This window comes from Schistocerca serialis, chromosome 3, assembly GCF_023864345.2.
Source record: "Schistocerca serialis cubense isolate TAMUIC-IGC-003099 chromosome 3, iqSchSeri2.2, whole genome shotgun sequence".
NCBI classification, from domain to species: Eukaryota; Metazoa; Arthropoda; class Insecta; order Orthoptera; family Acrididae; genus Schistocerca; species Schistocerca serialis.
In genome coordinates, this window is record NC_064640.1 from 303,597,451 (window position 1) to 303,618,824 (window position 21,374).

At 41.9% G+C, this 21,374-nt stretch overlaps 1 protein-coding gene across 12 annotated transcripts in view; it reads right to left on the bottom strand.

Moving 5' to 3' along the window:
* Positions 1-21,374, bottom strand: part of LOC126470094 (uncharacterized) — a 1,674,514-nt gene that overhangs the window by 935,183 nt on the left and 717,957 nt on the right. For 2 of the 12 annotated variants that reach the window (XM_050097659.1, XM_050097658.1), the window contains exon 8: positions 12,267-12,376. The exons of 8 other annotated variants lie outside the window; for them this stretch is intronic. In XM_050097659.1, the coding sequence (XP_049953616.1) occupies positions 12,267-12,376 (110 nt within the window). Of the gene's footprint in view, positions 1-12,266; positions 12,377-13,752; positions 14,137-21,374 lie in introns of all 12 variants that reach the window. 2 more of the 12 variants (XM_050097660.1, XM_050097654.1) reach the window with 2 other exon arrangements.

The following is a 21,374-nucleotide window of genomic DNA, read 5'->3' on the forward strand; positions in this document are numbered from 1 at the left end:
GGCACTTTAAATACATTCAACAAATAAATACATAGACAAATGTCCTTGTTGGTGCTTCACATTTGATGTTTGTTCTGTGTGCTGGTGAAGTTTCAAACCATTCTTGCAGATGTCAGAGCCATAGTACAGTGTCAATTTGGCATCTACATGCAACTCACATTACAATCAGCGTGCTGTTATTGGATTCTTGTATTCAGAAAAAGAAACCATGGTGAACATCCATAAATGTTTGTGTGCAGTGTATGGTGGTGCTGCAGTTGATAGTTGTACAGTTGGGCAATGGGTAAAGGAAGTTAAAACCTCAGGAAATGCAGAAACAGAGCTCCATGATCAACCAGGCTCAGGACGTCCTGTCACAGCAACTGCTCCAGACATCCACCCTACAGTCCAGACCTGATACCCTCAGACTTCCATCTCTTTGGGCCGCTTAAAGATTCTCTATGGGGGAAAACACTTTGAAGATGATGAAAGGGTCATCTATGCAGTGAAAACATGGCTATGCCTACAGGACAAGAGCTTTTACCAGTGGGTAATACATGCTCTTCCACAACATTGACATATGACCATAGGACGTGATGGAGACAATGTAGAAAAATAGGACATGGACGAGACCTGTTTACCATGTCACCATATTCTGACTCTCAACAATAAATATGTTCCGAGAATAAAATGTGGGGCATTACTTATTGAACGACCCTCTTAGTATAATCTAACAATTTCTGCACTCTGCTGTGTATTTTCTCCTTAGAATCTTTATTGTTGTGTGGTTTGTATAATATGGAAGTATTATGGTTCTGATGTCTCCCACAGTACCAGTTTTTTAAAAAATATTTTATAGCTTCTACTGGCAATTTTCTTACAGTCTTCTGTGTTGTACTTTATTTGATATACTTCGAGTATAGTCTGTAGAGCTAATAATTTATTGAAACTTGAAAGTCTTTTCGGGTTTGCTGCCGGATCCTAAAATCAACTTGACTCGATATTTCGGCGATCCAACTGTTCGCCATCTTCAGGGAATGCTGCTTCTGCTGATGAGTCCCGCTGAGAACTGACGCAAGATTGCAATTCGACGTCCTATATAGGCCACCGTTCAGTACACGGCGCATGCGCCGCCCATCACGGTTTCTGACTTCCAAAACAGGGAGGTGGTGGCGCCGCCCTTAGTGAAACACTGCTGGCAACGATATATCGCAATCAAGGCCGCATCGAAGAACGTTCAGTTTTGATGCGAGATAATACCGGATTCCACGTTTTGCTAAGAGGAAACCCATTGTCCCTGTTGATTAAATTATCAGCCAACCTAATTTCTATCGCCTCTTTATACACACTATTCCAAAAACCGGAAATGTTGGCAATTACAACAGTTTCCTCAAATTTCATTTTATGTCTCTCATTCAGGCAGTGTTCTGCTACGGCCGATTTTTCTGGCTGTTGTAGCCTCGTGTGACGGCGATGTTCCACACACCTGTCATTCACTGTGCGAATAGAACGGCCAACGTAAGCTTTTCCACATTGACACGGGATTTTGTACACCCCGGGTTTCTTAAGTCCCAAATCATCCTTCACAGAGCCGAGCAGAGCCCTAATCTTAGAGGGTGGACGGAACACACTCTTAATGTTAAAACTCCTTAAAATTCGTCCAATCTTAAACGATAAGCCTCCAGCATAAGGAAGAAAGGCCACAGATCTATGTTCCTCTTCGGACACCTCCGGAGACGGTCCAAATTCCATAGCCCGACGAATCTGTTTCTCGGTGTATCCATTTTCCTTAAAAACAGTCATCAAATGCTCAAGTTCTATGGTTAAGCTGTCTGCGTCGGAAATGGCATATGCTCTCCGTACCAAAGTCCTAAGGACGCCACTACGTTGGTGTGGTGGATGACAACTCTTAGGGTGCAGATACAAATCTGTGTGTGTCGGCTTTCGGTGAACGCTGTGTCCCAAAGTTCCATCTGGTTTTTTATAAACCATAACGTCTAAAAATGGAAGCATCCCATAATTTTCAACCTCCATAGTAAATTTGATACGGGGATGAAGACAGTTGAAGTGGTCCAAAAACCTGTTAAGAGCATCACGTCCATGCGGCCATACGAAGAAGGTATCGTCCACGTATCTCCAGAAGCACGTTGGTTTCAAAGCTGAAGTCCTCAGTGCCATAGCCTCGAAATCCTCCATAAATAAATTGGCGACTATGGGTGACAAAGGACTACCCATAGCCACTCCGTCATTCTGTTCAAAAATGTTACCGTTAAATAAAAAATACGTGGAGGTCAGCACATGACGACAAAGCTTCACCTGCTCTTCATCCAGTTTTTCACTGATCAAACTAAGGGACTCTTCCAGAGGAACTCGTGTAAATAGGGATACCACATCGAAACTCACTAACAGATCTGAAGGACTCAACTTCAAAGATCCCAATCGTCGAATAAAATCCACCGAACTGGATATATGGTGTTCACATTTGCCAACAAATGGACTGAGAGCAGATGATAAATACTTTGCCAGGTTATAGGTCGGTGCACCCAAATTACTAACAATAGGGCGTAGAGGAACCCCTTCCTTATGCAACTTAGGCAAACCATACAACCTAGGCGGAACGGCAGCACCAGGATGAAGTTTCTTACGTAAATCATCTGATAACGAACTCTTTTTCAGCAGTGAAAGTGTCTTACGTTTGATGCTTTCTGTGGGGTCATTAGATAGCCTTCTGTACGCCGGGTCGTTGAGAAGTAGATCCATTTTTAGGACATAATCATCCCGCGTCATTACAACCGTGGCATTCCCCTTGCCTTGTCAGCTGGTAAAACTACTACTTCGTCATCATTCTTAAGGGAACGAATGGCTGCTCTCTCTGCGGAAGAGATGTTATCCCGCGGTGGTCGAGCTCGACGTAATGTGTGCGCCACTTCTTGCCTTATTTCCTCTGCTTGATCCTCGGGTAGGCTGTATACTGCTTGTTCTACAGAGCAAATGAACTCTGTGATAGGAAGTCTCTTGGGAGTGGGCGAAAAATTTAAACCTTTCTCCAATATCGACACTGTGGGCCCATCCAACGCCTTGTTAGAGAGATTAATCACAGTACGCCGACGTTTATCAACTTCTGATGCTGTAGAACGAGAAAGAAGCCGTTCAAATTTCGAGGATTGTCTGGTAACGGCGCTCCTATGTGTCCAATCTGATAGCGCCCACGTGGATTCATCAACCCACTGCCAAACATCCCTTGAAAACTGCGATGACAAGTTCAAATGTAAATAAAATAAATCTTTAGAAACAATATCCAGTTGTCTACGAGTAAAACGAATGCGTTCTCTTAAAAGTGCTTGGCTTGCACGTTCCTTAATCCTATTAGCTCTCTTACTGTTAATAAAATGAATAAATCTGGCGAAATTAGGAGTAATACCTTCGTCATGGCATCTCAGCAAGAAGGCGAGTGTACTCAACAGCTTTCCTTTCTTCCTCCGAAGTTTATCTAACTTCTGTACAAGCTTCACCATCTCCTCCCCGTAGAGGTACTTGATGTGACTACGTAGGCTTTCCCGGCGTAATAAGTCTTGAAAGTCTTTTCGGGTTTGCTGCCGGATCCTAAAATCAACTTGACTCGATATTTCGGCGATCCAACTGTTCGCCATCTTCAGGGAATGCTGCTTCTGCTGATGAGTCCCGCTGAGAACTGACGCAAGATTGCAATTCGACGTCCTATATAGGCCACCGTTCAGTACACGGCGCATGCGCCGCCCATCACGGTTTCTGACTTCCAAAACAGGGAGGTGGTGGCGCCGCCCTTAGTGAAACACTGCTGGCAACGATATATCGCAATCAAGGCCGCATCGAAGAACGTTCAGTTTTGATGCGAGATAATACCGGATTCCACGTTTTGCTAAGAGGAACCCATTGTCCCTGTTGATTAAATTATCAGCCAACCTAATTTCTATCGCCTCTTTATACACACTATTCCAAAAACCGGAAATGTTGGCAATTACAACAGTTTCCTCAAATTTCATTTTATGTCTCTCATTCAGGCAGTGTTCTGCTACGGCCGATTTTTCCGGCTGTTGTAGCCTCGTGTGACGGCGATGTTCCACACACCTGTCATTCACTGTGCGAATAGAACGGCCAACGTAAGCTTTTCCACATTGACACGGGATTTTGTACACCCCGGGTTTCTTAAGTCCCAAATCATCCTTCACAGAGCCGAGCAGAGCCCTAATCTTAGAGGGTGGACGGAACACACTCTTAATGTTAAAACTCCTTAAAATTCGTCCAATCTTAAACGATAAGCCTCCAGCATAAGGAAGAAAGGCCACAGATCTATGTTCCTCTTCGGACACCTCCGGAGACGGTCCAAATTCCATAGCCCGACGAATCTGTTTCTCGGTGTATCCATTTTCCTTAAAAACAGTCATCAAATGCTCAAGTTCTATGGTTAAGCTGTCTGCGTCAGAAATGGCATATGCTCTCCGTACCAAAGTCCTAAGGACGCCACTACGTTGGTGTGGTGGATGACAACTCTTAGGGTGCAGATACAAATCTGTGTGTGTCGGCTTTCGGTGAACGCTGTGTCCCAAAGTTCCATCTGGTTTTTTATAAACCATAACGTCTAAAAATGGAAGCATCCCATAATTTTCAACCTCCATAGTAAATTTGATATGGGGATGAAGACAGTTGAAGTGGTCCAAAAACCTGTTAAGAGCATCACGTCCATGCGGCCATACGAAGAAGGTATCGTCCACGTATCTCCAGAAGCACGTTGGTTTCAAAGCTGAAGTCCTCAGTGCCATAGCCTCGAAATCCTCCATAAATAAATTGGCGACTATGGGTGACAAAGGACTACCCATAGCCACTCCGTCATTCTGTTCAAAAATGTTACCGTTAAATAAAAAATACGTGGAGGTCAGCACATGACGACAAAGCTTCACCTGCTCTTCATCCAGTTTTTCACTGATCAAACTAAGGGACTCTTCCAGAGGAACTCGTGTAAATAGGGATACCACATCGAAACTCACTAACAGATCTGAAGGACTCAACTTCAAAGATCCCAATCGTCGAATAAAATCCACCGAACTGGATATATGGTGTTCACATTTGCCAACAAATGGACTGAGAGCAGATGATAAATACTTTGCCAGGTTATAGGTCGGTGCACCCAAATTACTAACAATAGGGCGTAGAGGAACCCCTTCCTTATGCAACTTAGGCAAACCATACAACCTAGGCGGAACGGCAGCACCAGGATGAAGTTTCTTACGTAAATCATCTGATAACGAACTCTTTTTCAGCAGTGAAAGTGTCTTACGTTTGATGCTTTCTGTGGGGTCATTAGATAGCCTTCTGTACGCCGGGTCGTTGAGAAGTAGATCCATTTTTAGGACATAATCATCCCGCGTCATTACAACCGTGGCATTCCCCTTGCCTTGTCAGCTGGTAAAACTACTACTTCGTCATCATTCTTAAGGGAACGAATGGCTGCTCTCTCTGCGGAAGAGATGTTATCCCGCGGTGGTCGAGCTCGACGTAATGTGTGCGCCACTTCTTGCCTTATTTCCTCTGCTTGATCCTCGGGTAGGCTGTGTACTGCTTGTTCTACAGAGCAAATGAACTCTGTGATAGGAAGTCTCTTGGGAGTGGGCGAAAAATTTAAACCTTTCTCCAATATCGACACTGTGGGCCCATCCAACGCCTTGTTAGAGAGATTAATCACAGTACGCCGACGTTTATCAACTTCTGATGCTGTAGAACGAGAAAGAAGCCGTTCAAATTTCGAGGATTGTCTGGTAACGGCGCTCCTATGTGTCCAATCTGATAGCGCCCACGTGGATTCATCAACCCACTGCCAAACATCCCTTGAAAACTGCGATGACAAGTTCAAATGTAAATAAAATAAATCTTTAGAAACAATATCCAGTTGTCTACGAGTAAAACGAATGCGTTCTCTTAAAAGTGCTTGGCTTGCACGTTCCTTAATCCTATTAGCTCTCTTACTGTTAATAAAATGAATAAATCTGGCGAAATTAGGAATAATACCTTCGTCATGGCATCTCAGCAAGAAGGCGAGTGTACTCAACAGCTTTCCTTTCTTCCTCCGAAGTTTATCTAACTTCTGTACAAGCTTCACCATCTCCTCCCCATAGAGGTACTTGATGTGACTACGTAGGCTTTCCCGGCGTAATAAGTCTTGAAAGTCTTTTCGGGTTTGCTGCCGGATCCTAAAATCAACTTGACTCGATATTTCGGCGATCCAACTGTTCGCCATCTTCAGGGAATGCTGCTTCTGCTGATGAGTCCCGCTGAGAACTGACGCAAGATTGCAATTCGACGTCCTATATAGGCCACCGTTCAGTACACGGCGCATGCGCCGCCCATCACGGTTTCTGACTTCCAAAACAGGGAGGTGGTGGCGCCGCCCTTAGTGAAACACTGCTGGCAACGATATATCGCAATCAAGGCCGCATCGAAGAACGTTCAGTTTTGATGCGAGATAATACCGGATTCCACGTTTTGCTAAGAGGAAACCCATTGTCCCTGTTGATTAAATTATCAGCCAACCTAATTTCTATCGCCTCTTTATACACACTATTCCAAAAACCGGAAATGTTGGCAATTACAACAGTTTCCTCAAATTTCATTTTATGTCTCTCATTCAGGCAGTGTTCTGCTACGGCCGATTTTTCCGGCTGTTGTAGCCTCGTGTGACGGCGATGTTCCACACACCTGTCATTCACTGTGCGAATAGAACGGCCAACGTAAGCTTTTCCACATTGACACGGGATTTTGTACACCCCGGGTTTCTTAAGTCCCAAATCATCCTTCACAGAGCCGAGCAGAGCCCTAATCTTAGAGGGTGGACGGAACACACTCTTAATGTTAAAACTCCTTAAAATTCGTCCAATCTTAAACGATAAGCCTCCAGCATAAGGAAGAAAGGCCACAGATCTATGTTCCTCTTCGGACACCTCCGGAGACGGTCCAAATTCCATAACCCGACGAATCTGTTTCTCGGTGTATCCATTTTCCTTAAAAACAGTCATCAAATGCTCAAGTTCTATGGTTAAGCTGTCTGCGTCGGAAATGGCATATGCTCTCCGTACCAAAGTCCTAAGGACGCCACTACGTTGGTGTGGTGGATGACAACTCTTAGGGTGCAGATACAAATCTGTGTGTGTCGGCTTTCGGTGAACGCTGTGTCCCAAAGTTCCATCTGGTTTTTTATAAACCATAACGTCTAAAAATGGAAGCATCCCATAATTTTCAACCTCCATAGTAAATTTGATACGGGGATGAAGACAGTTGAAGTGGTCCAAAAACCTGTTAAGAGCATCACGTCCATGCGGCCATACGAAGAAGGTATCGTCCACGTATCTCCAGAAGCACGTTGGTTTCAAAGCTGAAGTCCTCAGTGCCATAGCCTCGAAATCCTCCATAAATAAATTGGCGACTATGGGTGACAAAGGACTACCCATAGCCACTCCGTCATTCTGTTCAAAAATGTTACCGTTAAATAAAAAATACGTGGAGGTCAGCACATGACGACAAAGCTTCACCTGCTCTTCATCCAGTTTTTCACTGATCAAACTAAGGGACTCTTCCAGAGGAACTCGTGTAAATAGGGATACCACATCGAAACTCACTAACAGATCTGAAGGACTCAACTTCAAAGATCCCAATCGTCGAATAAAATCCACCGAACTGGATATATGGTGTTCACATTTGCCAACAAATGGACTGAGAGCAGATGATAAATACTTTGCCAGGTTATAGGTCGGTGCACCCAAATTACTAACAATAGGGCGTAGAGGAACCCCTTCCTTATGCAACTTAGGCAAACCATACAACCTAGGCGGAACGGCAGCACCAGGATGAAGTTTCTTACGTAAATCATCTGATAACGAACTCTTTTTCAGCAGTGAAAGTGTCTTACGTTTGATGCTTTCTGTGGGGTCATTAGATAGCCTTCTGTACGCCGGGTCGTTGAGAAGTAGATCCATTTTTAGGACATAATCATCCCGCGTCATTACAACCGTGGCATTCCCCTTGCCTTGTCAGCTGGTAAAACTACTACTTCGTCATCATTCTTAAGGGAACGAATGGCTGCTCTCTCTGCGGAAGAGATGTTATCCCGCGGTGGTCGAGCTCGACGTAATGTGTGCGCCACTTCTTGCCTTATTTCCTCTGCTTGATCCTCGGGTAGGCTGTGTACTGCTTGTTCTACAGAGCAAATGAACTCTGTGATAGGAAGTCTCTTGGGAGTGGGCGAAAAATTTAAACCTTTCTCCAATATCGACACTGTGGGCCCATCCAACGCCTTGTTAGAGAGATTAATCACAGTACGCCGACGTTTATCAACTTCTGATGCTGTAGAACGAGAAAGAAGCCGTTCAAATTTCGAGGATTGTCTGGTAACGGCGCTCCTATGTGTCCAATCTGATAGCGCCCACGTGGATTCATCAACCCACTGCCAAACATCCCTTGAAAACTGCGATGACAAGTTCAAATGTAAATAAAATAAATCTTTAGAAACAATATCCAGTTGTCTACGAGTAAAACGAATGCGTTCTCTTAAAAGTGCTTGGCTTGCACGTTCCTTAATCCTATTAGCTCTCTTACTGTTAATAAAATGAATAAATCTGGCGAAATTAGGAATAATACCTTCGTCATGGCATCTCAGCAAGAAGGCGAGTGTACTCAACAGCTTTCCTTTCTTCCTCCGAAGTTTATCTAACTTCTGTACAAGCTTCACCATCTCCTCCCCGTAGAGGTACTTGATGTGACTACGTAGGCTTTCCCGGCGTAATAAGTCTTGAAAGTCTTTTCGGGTTTGCTGCCGGATCCTAAAATCAACTTGACTCGATATTTCGGCGATCCAACTGTTCGCCATCTTCAGGGAATGCTGCTTCTGCTGATGAGTCCCGCTGAGAACTGACGCAAGATTGCAATTCGACGTCCTATATAGGCCACCGTTCAGTACACGGCGCATGCGCCGCCCATCACGGTTTCTGACTTCCAAAACAGGGAGGTGGTGGCGCCGCCCTTAGTGAAACACTGCTGGCAACGATATATCGCAATCAAGGCCGCATCGAAGAACGTTCAGTTTTGATGCGAGATAATACCGGATTCCACGTTTTGCTAAGAGGAAACCCATTGTCCCTGTTGATTAAATTATCAGCCAACCTAATTTCTATCGCCTCTTTATACACACTATTCCAAAAACCGGAAATGTTGGCAATTACAACAGTTTCCTCAAATTTCATTTTATGTCTCTCATTCAGGCAGTGTTCTGCTACGGCCGATTTTTCCGGCTGTTGTAGCCTCGTGTGACGGCGATGTTCCACACACCTGTCATTCACTGTGCGAATAGAACGGCCAACGTAAGCTTTTCCACATTGACACGGGATTTTGTACACCCCGGGTTTCTTAAGTCCCAAATCATCCTTCACAGAGCCGAGCAGAGCCCTAATCTTAGAGGGTGGACGGAACACACTCTTAATGTTAAAACTCCTTAAAATTCGTCCAATCTTAAACGATAAGCCTCCAGCATAAGGAAGAAAGGCCACAGATCTATGTTCCTCTTCGGACACCTCCGGAGACGGTCCAAATTCCATAACCCGACGAATCTGTTTCTCGGTGTATCCATTTTCCTTAAAAACAGTCATCAAATGCTCAAGTTCTATGGTTAAGCTGTCTGCGTCGGAAATGGCATATGCTCTCCGTACCAAAGTCCTAAGGACGCCACTACGTTGGTGTGGTGGATGACAACTCTTAGGGTGCAGATACAAATCTGTGTGTGTCGGCTTTCGGTGAACGCTGTGTCCCAAAGTTCCATCTGGTTTTTTATAAACCATAACGTCTAAAAATGGAAGCATCCCATAATTTTCAACCTCCATAGTAAATTTGATACGGGGATGAAGACAGTTGAAGTGGTCCAAAAACCTGTTAAGAGCATCACGTCCATGCGGCCATACGAAGAAGGTATCGTCCACGTATCTCCAGAAGCACGTTGGTTTCAAAGCTGAAGTCCTCAGTGCCATAGCCTCGAAATCCTCCATAAATAAATTGGCGACTATGGGTGACAAAGGACTACCCATAGCCACTCCGTCATTCTGTTCAAAAATGTTACCGTTAAATAAAAAATACGTGGAGGTCAGCACATGACGACAAAGCTTCACCTGCTCTTCATCCAGTTTTTCACTGATCAAACTAAGGGACTCTTCCAGAGGAACTCGTGTAAATAGGGATACCACATCGAAACTCACTAACAGATCTGAAGGACTCAACTTCAAAGATCCCAATCGTCGAATAAAATCCACCGAACTGGATATATGGTGTTCACATTTGCCAACAAATGGACTGAGAGCAGATGATAAATACTTTGCCAGGTTATAGGTCGGTGCACCCAAATTACTAACAATAGGGCGTAGAGGAACCCCTTCCTTATGCAACTTAGGCAAACCATACAACCTAGGCGGAACGGCAGCACCAGGATGAAGTTTCTTACGTAAATCATCTGATAACGAACTCTTTTTCAGCAGTGAAAGTGTCTTACGAGTGTGTTCCGTCCACCCTCTAAGATTAGGGCTCTGCTCGGCTCTGTGAAGGATGATTTGTGTCAACATGCTACTATTCCTGTTTAAAAGATATACAGATGTTTTATTATTCAATAGCTATCTCAGCTACTTATCAAATATTTATATCTACACTAATAATAAAACTGTATAATCATCATGTTGTCTGTCTCTGTTTACACACTGATCTCCAAAACTGCTTGGTGAATATTCATGTGGTTTGCACAGGTAACTAGTCTAGCTGGAGGCAACCTATAGGATTTATTTCGAAACTGGACCGCAGATAAAAATAGTGTAATTTGAATTTTAGGAGTCTTCTCAGGTTAGTAGCTCAGATATTTGCCTTAGTGATGGTGTTGTATCCAAAGAACCAATAGATGATGCTGTCAGTTTTTTTACCTCAGTGACAGGAGTATTTTTAGAAGTTTACATCAGTGACAGAATTAAATACAACAATCTTATCTTTCTGAATACAAACTAACAGTGAATTTCCAGAATGAGATTTTCACTGTGCAGCAGAGTGTGCACTGATATGAAACTTCCTGGCAGATTAAAACTGTGTGCCCAACCGAGACTCAAACTCGGGACCTTTGCCTTTCGCGGGGAAGTGCTCTACCATCTGAGCTACCAAAGCACGACTCACGCCCCGTCCTCACAGCTTTACTTCTGCCAGTATCTCATCTCCTACCTTCCAAACTCTGCAGGAGAGTTTCTGTAAAGTTCGGAAGGTAGGAGACGAGATACTGGCAGAAGTAAAGCTGTGAGGACCAGGCCTGAGTCGTGCTTCAGTAGCTCAAATGGTAGAGCACTTGCCCGCGAAAGGCAAAGGTCCCGAGTTCGAGTCTCGGTCGGGCACACAGTTTTAATCTGCCAGGAAGTTTCATAACAGTGAATTTACTTGGCTAGGCTATACAGATTTACTGATTTCACTTTGTGTGTTAAAGACTTTAAAAAATGCTTTGCTTGTTTCATTATGTTTCATTTATATTTGACTTCTTCACTAGGAAAACATTTCTTTACAAAGTGATCCTGTAACAGTTCTGTTTTTACTAAGTGAGGTACGGAACCCTAAAAAGTGACAGTATGCAAACGCCCTTCTTTATCCACTGTTAAGCATGGGTGTACAGCCAGTATCTGTATAAAAAGCTCACATGCTTAACTGGAAAATACTTATAATTTTGCAAGTGTGTTTATGCTTCTGTGAGTGTTTTACATTTCTCTGTCTATAAGTTAAAAAATTAACCTCTTAGCCATCATTATGATCCTTGGAAAGTATTTCATTTCACAATGGAATGTCTATTTAGCAGAAACATGAATGTTATAGTAGACTAATGTCTACTCCAATTAAAATTTGAAAACCTGCAATTGGAATTATTAAGCTAATGTTGCGTAGATATTCCTCTTAATTCATAACTGAATGCCAGTTCTCACCTTTTGTGAAGCAGGATCCTGTGAAACATCCAATGAATCATCAGAATCTAAGAGGTTTGGAATAGACTGTGCACTCTGCAAAGTCTGTTTCCCTCCATCACCATTGATATGATTAATTTCTTCTTCCTCAATACTACCAATGCTCAAAAGATTTAGCTGTGACTCAGCAAATAGTTTTGCTCTCAGCAACCATCCGAGATGAAATAATACATGTTAGGAAACAATTTACCAAAAATCAGATAACTGCATTACAAATGATTGTAAATTTATAAGACCTACCTCAATTCTTCTTCACGTTTTTGCATCTCTTGTAACTCTGCTTGTATCTTCTCTTCAGCTGATTGGTAGCCCTTTCTCACTGGAGTCTTTACCAGGTCTTTATCTGAATCCTGTACAAAATGCTTCTTATATGAAATCTGTCAGTATAAAAATTACTCTCTCCCCTCTATAATTTGCTACTATGAGGGACGATCAAAACTTTCCATTTGAGTATTTTGCTGCAGCATGTACACAATGTAACATGACCCTGATGTGGGTATATAAGCACCCACATGTGACAAAGTATTAGTGTGGCATTCCTGTCTTTCCAATGCGTCTGTGTGCAGTAAATATGGAAATGTGAACTATGGCCATATTACCAAATTCATGTTAACAGGAACAACATGCTGTTATTCTTTCCTTGGTTGCTGAAGGACAAAAACTGGAAGACATCCACTGGAGAATGAAGAATGTGTATGGCGCAGCATGTCTATAAAAAAACTACCATTGTGGAATGGTGCACCAAGTTCGTAATAACGGATGTCCCCATAAAGGAAATGTAATGCAGAAATTACACAAACTCATGTGGGAGACACTAGAACCTGCCCTATAGTCCTGATCTCTTGCTCACGTGATTATCATGCCTTTGGTCCCTTAAAAAAAGTCCTTAATCCATTGAAAATTTCTGTCAGATGAGGATGTAGAACAGCCAGTTAAGAACTACTTCATGCAGCAGGACATGATGTTATACCAAACAGGTATTTTTAACCTGATGCATTGTTGAGACGATTGCCTCAATGCTCATTGTGATTTTGCATGATTGGCATACCTATTCTGAACAGTGTGGTTTTTCAAATAGAAACTTTTTGATCACCCCTTAAATGTCATGACATGTACAGCTGGAAGTCCAATGATCTACATAGCAAAGAAACAAGTGAATATTATGGTTTAGTATCTCAAATGATGCTCCCATTAGACATGGTAACTGGTAATGAAATTGGCTTTCCTATTTTGAAAGGGACCATCTTGGCATTTGCATTAGTTTAGAGGAACCATGAAAAACCTACACATGGATGGCAAGATAGAGATTTGAGCTCCCTTTGCCTGGAATGTAAGGTCATTGTTTCAACAACAATGTTACATTTCTCAGCAAATATGTATGGAGTCTAAAAACCAATGGCTCAGGTACCATGTTGCATAGTATCAAGTAAACATAATGAAACACACACTTCAGTTGTGTGGCAATAAAACTAGGACACTATTTCCTGTACAACTGATTTGCAATTAGCAAACAATGGAAAATCCATAATAAAAACAATAAGCATTACATTGCTCTTCACCATGGAGATGGCACTGAGTGGCAAATGGGCACATTTGCAAGTATATTTACAAATGCACTATATTTTTTTCAGAAATTTATGGTGTGTGTAGAATACAAAGGAAAAAAGCTCATTTGATTGGTAAGTTCTACAAATGTTACTAATTAATTCAGTAACACACTACATACCTGTGAATCATTCCCACTATTGATGTCAATGATCTTCCTTTGAATTGGAGGCTGGTTATGTACATGTGAAACAGAAGGAGGAGAAACAACAGCAGGTACAGTATTCCTTGGAGCAGCATAAATTCTCATCCTTCCATGTGATGCATAAAACCTCTGCATCAATCCTTTCTGTCCACCACCAGATGAGAACCTGTGTGTTGGGCTTGCAAATGGAGAATTGTTAAGTGTTGGACTTGATGACTGAGATCTCTTTGTTGGAACAGCTTGTGCTGAGGGTTCTCCATCATTAAGTGAATCTGAAAGATTGTTCAAAGAGGAGAAACTATTTGGATCACTCTCTCTCTCTTCTGTGGAACTGTTGACAGCATCAGGTGTTTGAGATCTCTGAAATAAAAAATTAGATATCTTATTCTGCAACTATCCTGTTCAGATCAGGAAGTTATTTCAAACCTTAACTTCAATGATAATGCACTAAATTAGAAAGCGAAAAGCTGGACATTTTTAGAGAAAACTGAGAACACTGTGTTAGCAAGAACTTCTGCCGAGTACCTTTGTAACCATATCCTGATGGAACATCTAGTTCTTAAAACTGGTAACAGATGTAGCATAACACTGGACTGAAACTGGCCACTCTATTATCTTTAATGGCTTCAAGTTTCCGTCATCCACTTTATTCTTTTAGGGAAAGGTTATGGAAGAATTAAACATTGATTTGATGACAGATTTCACTGAGAAAATTATTTCAGAGTGTATAAATTTTTGAATTTGGCCATTGCTTTGATCTCCTCTCAGAGACTTAACTATTGACTTGGCTAAATTTCATTTCTTACCCTTTCAAAATACATGCAGTTACTGAACTTCCCTCCAAAAAATTGCTCTGAACTAAGTATCTGTGAGGGACACCCACACAAGCAGGCACAGGTAAACAACATTATGCAGTTAGGTTACTCTGAAGATGAAAGGGAGAAAACTACACCACAGCAGTTGTTAATAATCATGAAGATATTAAATGTTTTTATGAAAATATGTAGCATCTAAAGAAAATTAAAAAAAAATGAAATGGGTGATTAGTGTTTCACATCTTATTGACATAAAAAAAATTTAAAAAAAGATTTACACATATACAATAATGGGAGAAGAAAAATGATTTGATGAAGGAATCAGTGTTCTATACTTGAGTGATTTAGAGAAACCACAGAAAATCCATGTCACTGTTGTTGGAGATATATTTTCCCTCAGTTTTCTCTGACATGAACGTATTTTTAAGTTTAGGCTAGGCAGGATAGCCGCTGTCTTAACGTCTTTAGTAAAAAAAAAGAGAGACTGAAAAAATATGTAACTATTAATAGAGAGAGAGAGAGAGAGAGAGAGAGAGAGAGAGAGAGAGAGAGAGAGAGAGAGAGAGAGAGGCCATCACCATCAGTACATCTGGGCCTTACCACGAAGCACAGCCGATGCAACTACACTAGCCATCTTACTGCCATCTGACTGCCTGAGCTCAGGCAGCCAGCAATGTGCTACTGCCTTATGGTCTGGGCCATGCAGTGTGCTGTGGCCAGACTTACTCAGGGCAGTCTGTTGATTTAACTGCACTAAGGGGAAAGGTGTCTTATCTAAATGGATGTGATAAAGTGGAAATGAAGAGATTATTGGAGAAATTTGCAGAATTATTTAACCTGCATGGACAATGCCTGCTACATGACTATTGCAGCATGGAATTCCACAACAAATGAGCTGCTTGTGTACAAGAAACAGCACTAGGATGTAATTATTAAAGAAAGCACCAGTGTTTAGTCAGTGCTTCTCATAACAGGTGGTAAGAAGGCTTATCAGGTGACTGTAAATATCTAAACAACAAGCAATAACTAATGAATAGCCAATGCCAAACATTACAGAGACCTTAGACAATCTGGTGCAATGCCATTATTTTATCACCATGGATTTGGTGGGGGGGGGGGGGGGGTACCACCAATTAGAGATAGCACTGGAGGATTGACCTGAAACAGCGTTTTCAGTTCCATTTGATCACTATAGTATCATCAGATGCCATTTGGTTTGAAAAATGCAACTTTCCAACACTTGTTAGATGGAGTACTACAGAATCTGAAACCAAAACAATGCTTAGTCTACTGAGATGACACTGTATTCTCCAACACATCCAGGAGTATAAGGTGCATCTACAAGAGGTCTGAGTGCTTGTGTGTGGCACGACAGACCCTTATCTTAGAAACACGCCACTTTGTATTACAGGAAGTCTGCTATTCAGGCCATATCATCAGCCAAGACGGTGCACGACTAACTCACAGCTGATACAAGCTGTAAATGATTTCCCAGTGTATAGCACAAATGAAGAAATTACAGTAATATCTCAGGATTGCAATTTTATAGAGAATACATCCCAAAATTTGCAGAAGTTATGCCTTTGTTTAAGAAGAGGTAATAGGTTCACGAGGCTCCACACTGAAGCAGATCTTGAGGTATTGCACTGAAATGAATTTCGAGACAGACCTCCAACTCATGGCTAAGTGAATTTGGTTTTGAGGTTGTGCAATGTTCAAGGAAGTATCACTGGTACACTGACAGACTTAGATGCTGTGCTGTAGAATGTATTGAGTCAACACAGAAGAACAGCACAAAGCTCAGGGTGGGTGAGAAGCCCTGTACCCCTAGTATCAAATGCTAATTGATTTGATTTGTTTTAGCGCAACTATGTACTTTAGTATTAAGTGCCCAATATATCAGTAGGTTCCCCACCATTTTGTTAACACATTTCTTGACATATTTTTACACATGTCTGGGGTTACAGTGTGAAATGCATCTTCAACAGCATTGTGCAGTTCATTGGTAGCATAGCAACATGCAGATACATGCACCTTAATGACTCACCATAATGAGTTGTAAAGTGTGGTGATGTCAGGACGTTTTGGTGGCCATTTCAAGGAACCTGGTGGTGTTGATGCACCACAACTTATCAACCGTCATAAAAAAAGCTCACTTAGGAAATTGTGCACTGCAGGAGCATAGTGAGGAGGCACTCAGCCTTACTGCAACCGTATGCATTCTGTGAGCCCCCTTTCCTCAAGCTGAGGTATGAACAACATTTGGAACACGTGTAAATAATCTGTGCCATTCACAGGTCCTGGAAAAATGTATGGTCCAAGCATAAGTTGTGAAGTCATCGCTGCCCATATCATTATGTGAGGCAGCTTTCTTTGTAACTTGACCATGTAATGAAGATTCTCTTTGGCTCAAACGACAGTATTTCTATTGTGTGAGCTGTGATAAATGGCACATTCACTTGAAAACATAACCATGGCATAGTTCACTGCATTTTGAAATTGAGTTAACAAAACTTGGCACGCTGAAACACACTCATTCCAGTCTGTGTCCGATAACTCTTACGAACTTCTGTCATAAAGGTCTGACTATAATTTCTTTTGATATGATCTCACATTTTTGTCCTTGGTATACCAAATTTAAAGCATATTGTGTGTTGGCTTCACAGGAGACTGTTCAATCAAAGTAGAGACTCAGGCACGTTTCTTCTCATGTCTTCTTCCTTCCACTCAGTGGCTTATCTTTAACACTGCCAAAAGCAAAAGCATTTATTTCTCAATCCAGAAGTGTCACCTTTCATGGTGGAGCCTCATCACACCTTTCCTAGAACACTACTGTAGTATTCTGTCTCATTGTCTGCCCTGTGTGTCATTCAGGCACCCACACACTTGTCACTAAATGCTCCTCAGTAGTGCAATTACGACCACTCACGTCTGACATGGCTACAGATTAAAATACTATTGTGGAAACATGTAAACACGAATTGCAACAAGTAGTAATAAAGTTACCAACCTGCCTAATAACATCTCATACTCTACAGAAGTTACAGGGGTACGGGGACTTCTTGCCCACCCTGTATTTAAAAATCATGTGTCTTGGCCATGATCACCATATCAAATCAACAGGCAGAAATGGTGGCACAGACTATTGTTAACCATTGCTTATTAAAAATCTAATGCCAGAGACAATAATAAATGACCACAGTACTAATTGCCAAGTATGTCCAAGTTATTGAAGCAATTACATTTATTATTACACTTATTATTATTTCTCCCAAGAGTGCTAGTTCTGCAAGGTTCAGGTGAGAGCTTCTGTGAAGTTTGGAAGGTAGGAGATGATGTACTGGCAGGGTAAAGCTGTGAGGATGGGGCACAAATCGTGCTTGGGTAGCTCAGATGGTAGAGCACTTGCCCGCGAAAGGCAAAGGTCCCGAGTTTGAGTCTCAGTCTGGCACACAGTTTTAATCTTCCAGGAAGTTTCATATCAGCACACACTCTGCTGCAGAGAGAAAATCTCATTCTGAATTACACTTATTATTTACACTATAAGATGTCACAAATTAGTGCACTACACCTGCAAGTGAATGGCTGAACAGAGAGTTCACAGGACAGTAGGGGAAAAATGTTAAGTAATTTCATGAATAGTAGTCACAATGATTTGAACACTTTACCATAATTTGTAGTGACAGCTTGTAACTTGGAAAGTATACAAAAACATGGGCTTTATCCCCTATGAGGTGGTTTTTAGCCAAAAGACCCCATTCCCTTTCAAATTATGCCACCTACCCTAGGTGAAGATGTATACTTCACACAAAATTTTGCTACAAAATTAAGAAGTACATGGCAACAGATTAGAAAGATGAATATGAAGTCTTAAAAATGGCATGAAGGCACCCCACAACAAAAAGCTAAATTGGTTATGTACCACACTGGGCAGTGAGTAATGTTATCTAACACCTACATGCTGAAAGAAAAAACTAAAAAGCTAATTTTGAAATACCAGGCACCTTACCAGATAATTGAGATTATGTCCCCAGTTAATGTCAAACTGCAATGCCCAGCCCAAAGCCCAATTGTCCATGTAGTAAGAACTCATTTATTTCATGTTGTACTGGAAGCACTGCCGTATTTAACAGCAGCTCCTTCTGAATGGGGAAGGGAAGTGATTGGAGAAAATACAAGGGGGGAAAGGTAAAATTAAGCATGTGACGCAGGATGTACTAATAGTCATCCTGACACTCCTAATGCCGTAAAACCATTAGGCGGCCTTGTGAGCTAATTTTTTGTGTTTGCTAATAAAGTTATTAGGGATATTTGTGAGTGTATATTCTGGTAATGTGTCTATTTCTTTCATGAGACAGGCTCAAAGGAGACATTCTTGTTTAGTTAATAGGTTATGGGAAATTTTAGGTGAAATTTTCTGTGGAGTGTTAGTGGAACCTTAGTGTGTATTCCAATTTAGTTTAGAAGGGAATCAATGATGTTACATGGTGCAGAAAGTTTGTTGTTTGTTAAATACATGGTTTGTGTAGAGGCAGTCATGCAGACTTTTAAAGGCAACAGGTTGGCAGTAAATGAGTGATGGTGTGTTCATGTTACACACCTTTGGCCTTTAACTTTAAAGATATTTCATAAGGGATGTTTCCTAGGTCGCTTTAGTCAGTGAAGAAAACAAGGAATTTGAGAAAGTACTACTCTCCACCATGGAATAACTACAATGCCAAGTTGGGCTACTCACTGTTTGTCCCCCACAAAATGAACACACACAGTCCTCAAGTCATGTGAGTACACCCTAACCAGTAGTTGTAGTTTGCATCTGCTACAAACAAGGCTATTTCAGCTGTGTACAGCAAATATAACTGCATGAGCAGGGATTGTTGATAAATGCTATGTGATGCAATTTCTTAGGACATTTTTCCAGTTACCTGCCACCATCACTGGAACAACAACACTTAACACAAACTGCTCATTATGTAACTGCAAAACCCATCTTTCAAGACTACGCCCATGAAAAACCTAACCTACTTCAATGGCATGCTATACCTGACCCTTCTTGCTTCCCTGAATCAGATGACATCAGCACAAAATAGTCACTTAATGATGGACCACCTGCTTGATGACACGAAAATTTATTGTACCGAACACCACCACTAACTTAACACTACACAGGAATTAGCATAACTCTCATAAATATTGTGTATGTCACCTGAGATGTAGAGTTGCCAAAATCCCACCTTTATCTTTCTTTAACCTGCAGTCCCATAGTAGTCATGTCAGAATCAGTGACTAGGTCTCATTGAATGAGTAAAGGAGTGAAAACAAAACAAGGGGCCCTGACACACCATGTTTGAGAGTTGCAAGAGTCAGATCATGTATACCGTATGATATTAAAATGGAAAGAGGCCACACAAAGGGGAAAATTAAGCAAGAAGTGTTTGCTCTGAATTCATGCAGTAGCATGTAAAGTGCAGGGTGTTGCTGCCCAACTCTTAAGCAGTAATCCAGTATCCAGATTAATCTATGACAGGAAGAAATGTAGCAGTATAGAATTTTAGTGGCATGGAAAGCAGCCCAGGACTGCAATCAGACCACAGTCACAGATAGCAGGCCAAACAGTGCCCCTACCAATGCAGCAATTCAGCATAAGCCTCTACTTCTGTACCATCACTCCCATGTGCCAACTACCTAGAAGTGGAACAGTCTTCAAGAAGCTTCTGCAGTTTGACACATTGACACACAACAGATGAACCCTGGTCATCAGCCTCTGCTCCAGAGATTTCCAACACAGAAACACTGCTCTTCTGTAAACTCAGCTGGGGCATCAGTATTTAAAACCCCTGGTACAGCCTGTCACCATTGGTACAGTTGGGCTGTAGTATGATGCGCAGCTGGTGCCAGATGTCGTCTAACATGACGCAGCCACTCCCAGTTTCTCTGGGCCACGAACCAACAACCACCGTCTGACTGCCTGAGCTCCAGCAGTCAGAAACCTGGTGCCACCTCATGGTCCGAACCATGCAGCAAGTTCCAGCCAGTTCCACACTCAGGGAGAACCACTGCCACCCACTGCTGCTCTACAGCTTGCAGTTCTGTGTTCATCAGCTACATATCTGGGTAGTTCTGTCGGGGCCACTAGTTTAGCCCTGGCTACTGGCTGCCTCACTTTGCTTCACCATCCCATCTCATACTCCCAGCGTGCTCAGATCCCAGGAGCCTCGCCCATGCCTACTGTCTGTCTCTCTGTCACAGATGCACTGCTCTGTGTTCATGTATGATCATTAATAGAGAGTTCTGGCAATAGACTAGCTGTCTGCATCATATGCACCACCACCATGCACCTCCATCAGAGAGCCATTTGTCCGTATGTTCCAAAAGCATACCCCATTACATTCAATTAAACATTACATTTAGGACATCAATGACTTACCTTATGTACAATATTTTCATCAGATGTCTGAATTCCATTTGCTTCTTTCAGTTCTCTCTCCCTCTGTACTGCCTCATCAATTTCTTGTTGAATTCTTGTTGTTGCAGGCCGAGGAGGCTGAGTATGCTGTTGTTCACTTGAACTCAGAGTTTTATGTAGGAAATGAAACTACAAAAACAAACAGTTGAAATCATAAGAACTGTGTTAACAGTCACATATAAAAACTAAGAATTTAAAACTTTTCCACAACTATTTTATCAAAAAGTCTACATATTATCCATTTTCTACTGATGGCCACATTGTCAATAATGATCAATGGACATACATAGTATATACTAGCAGCACACAGTGGCCTGAAA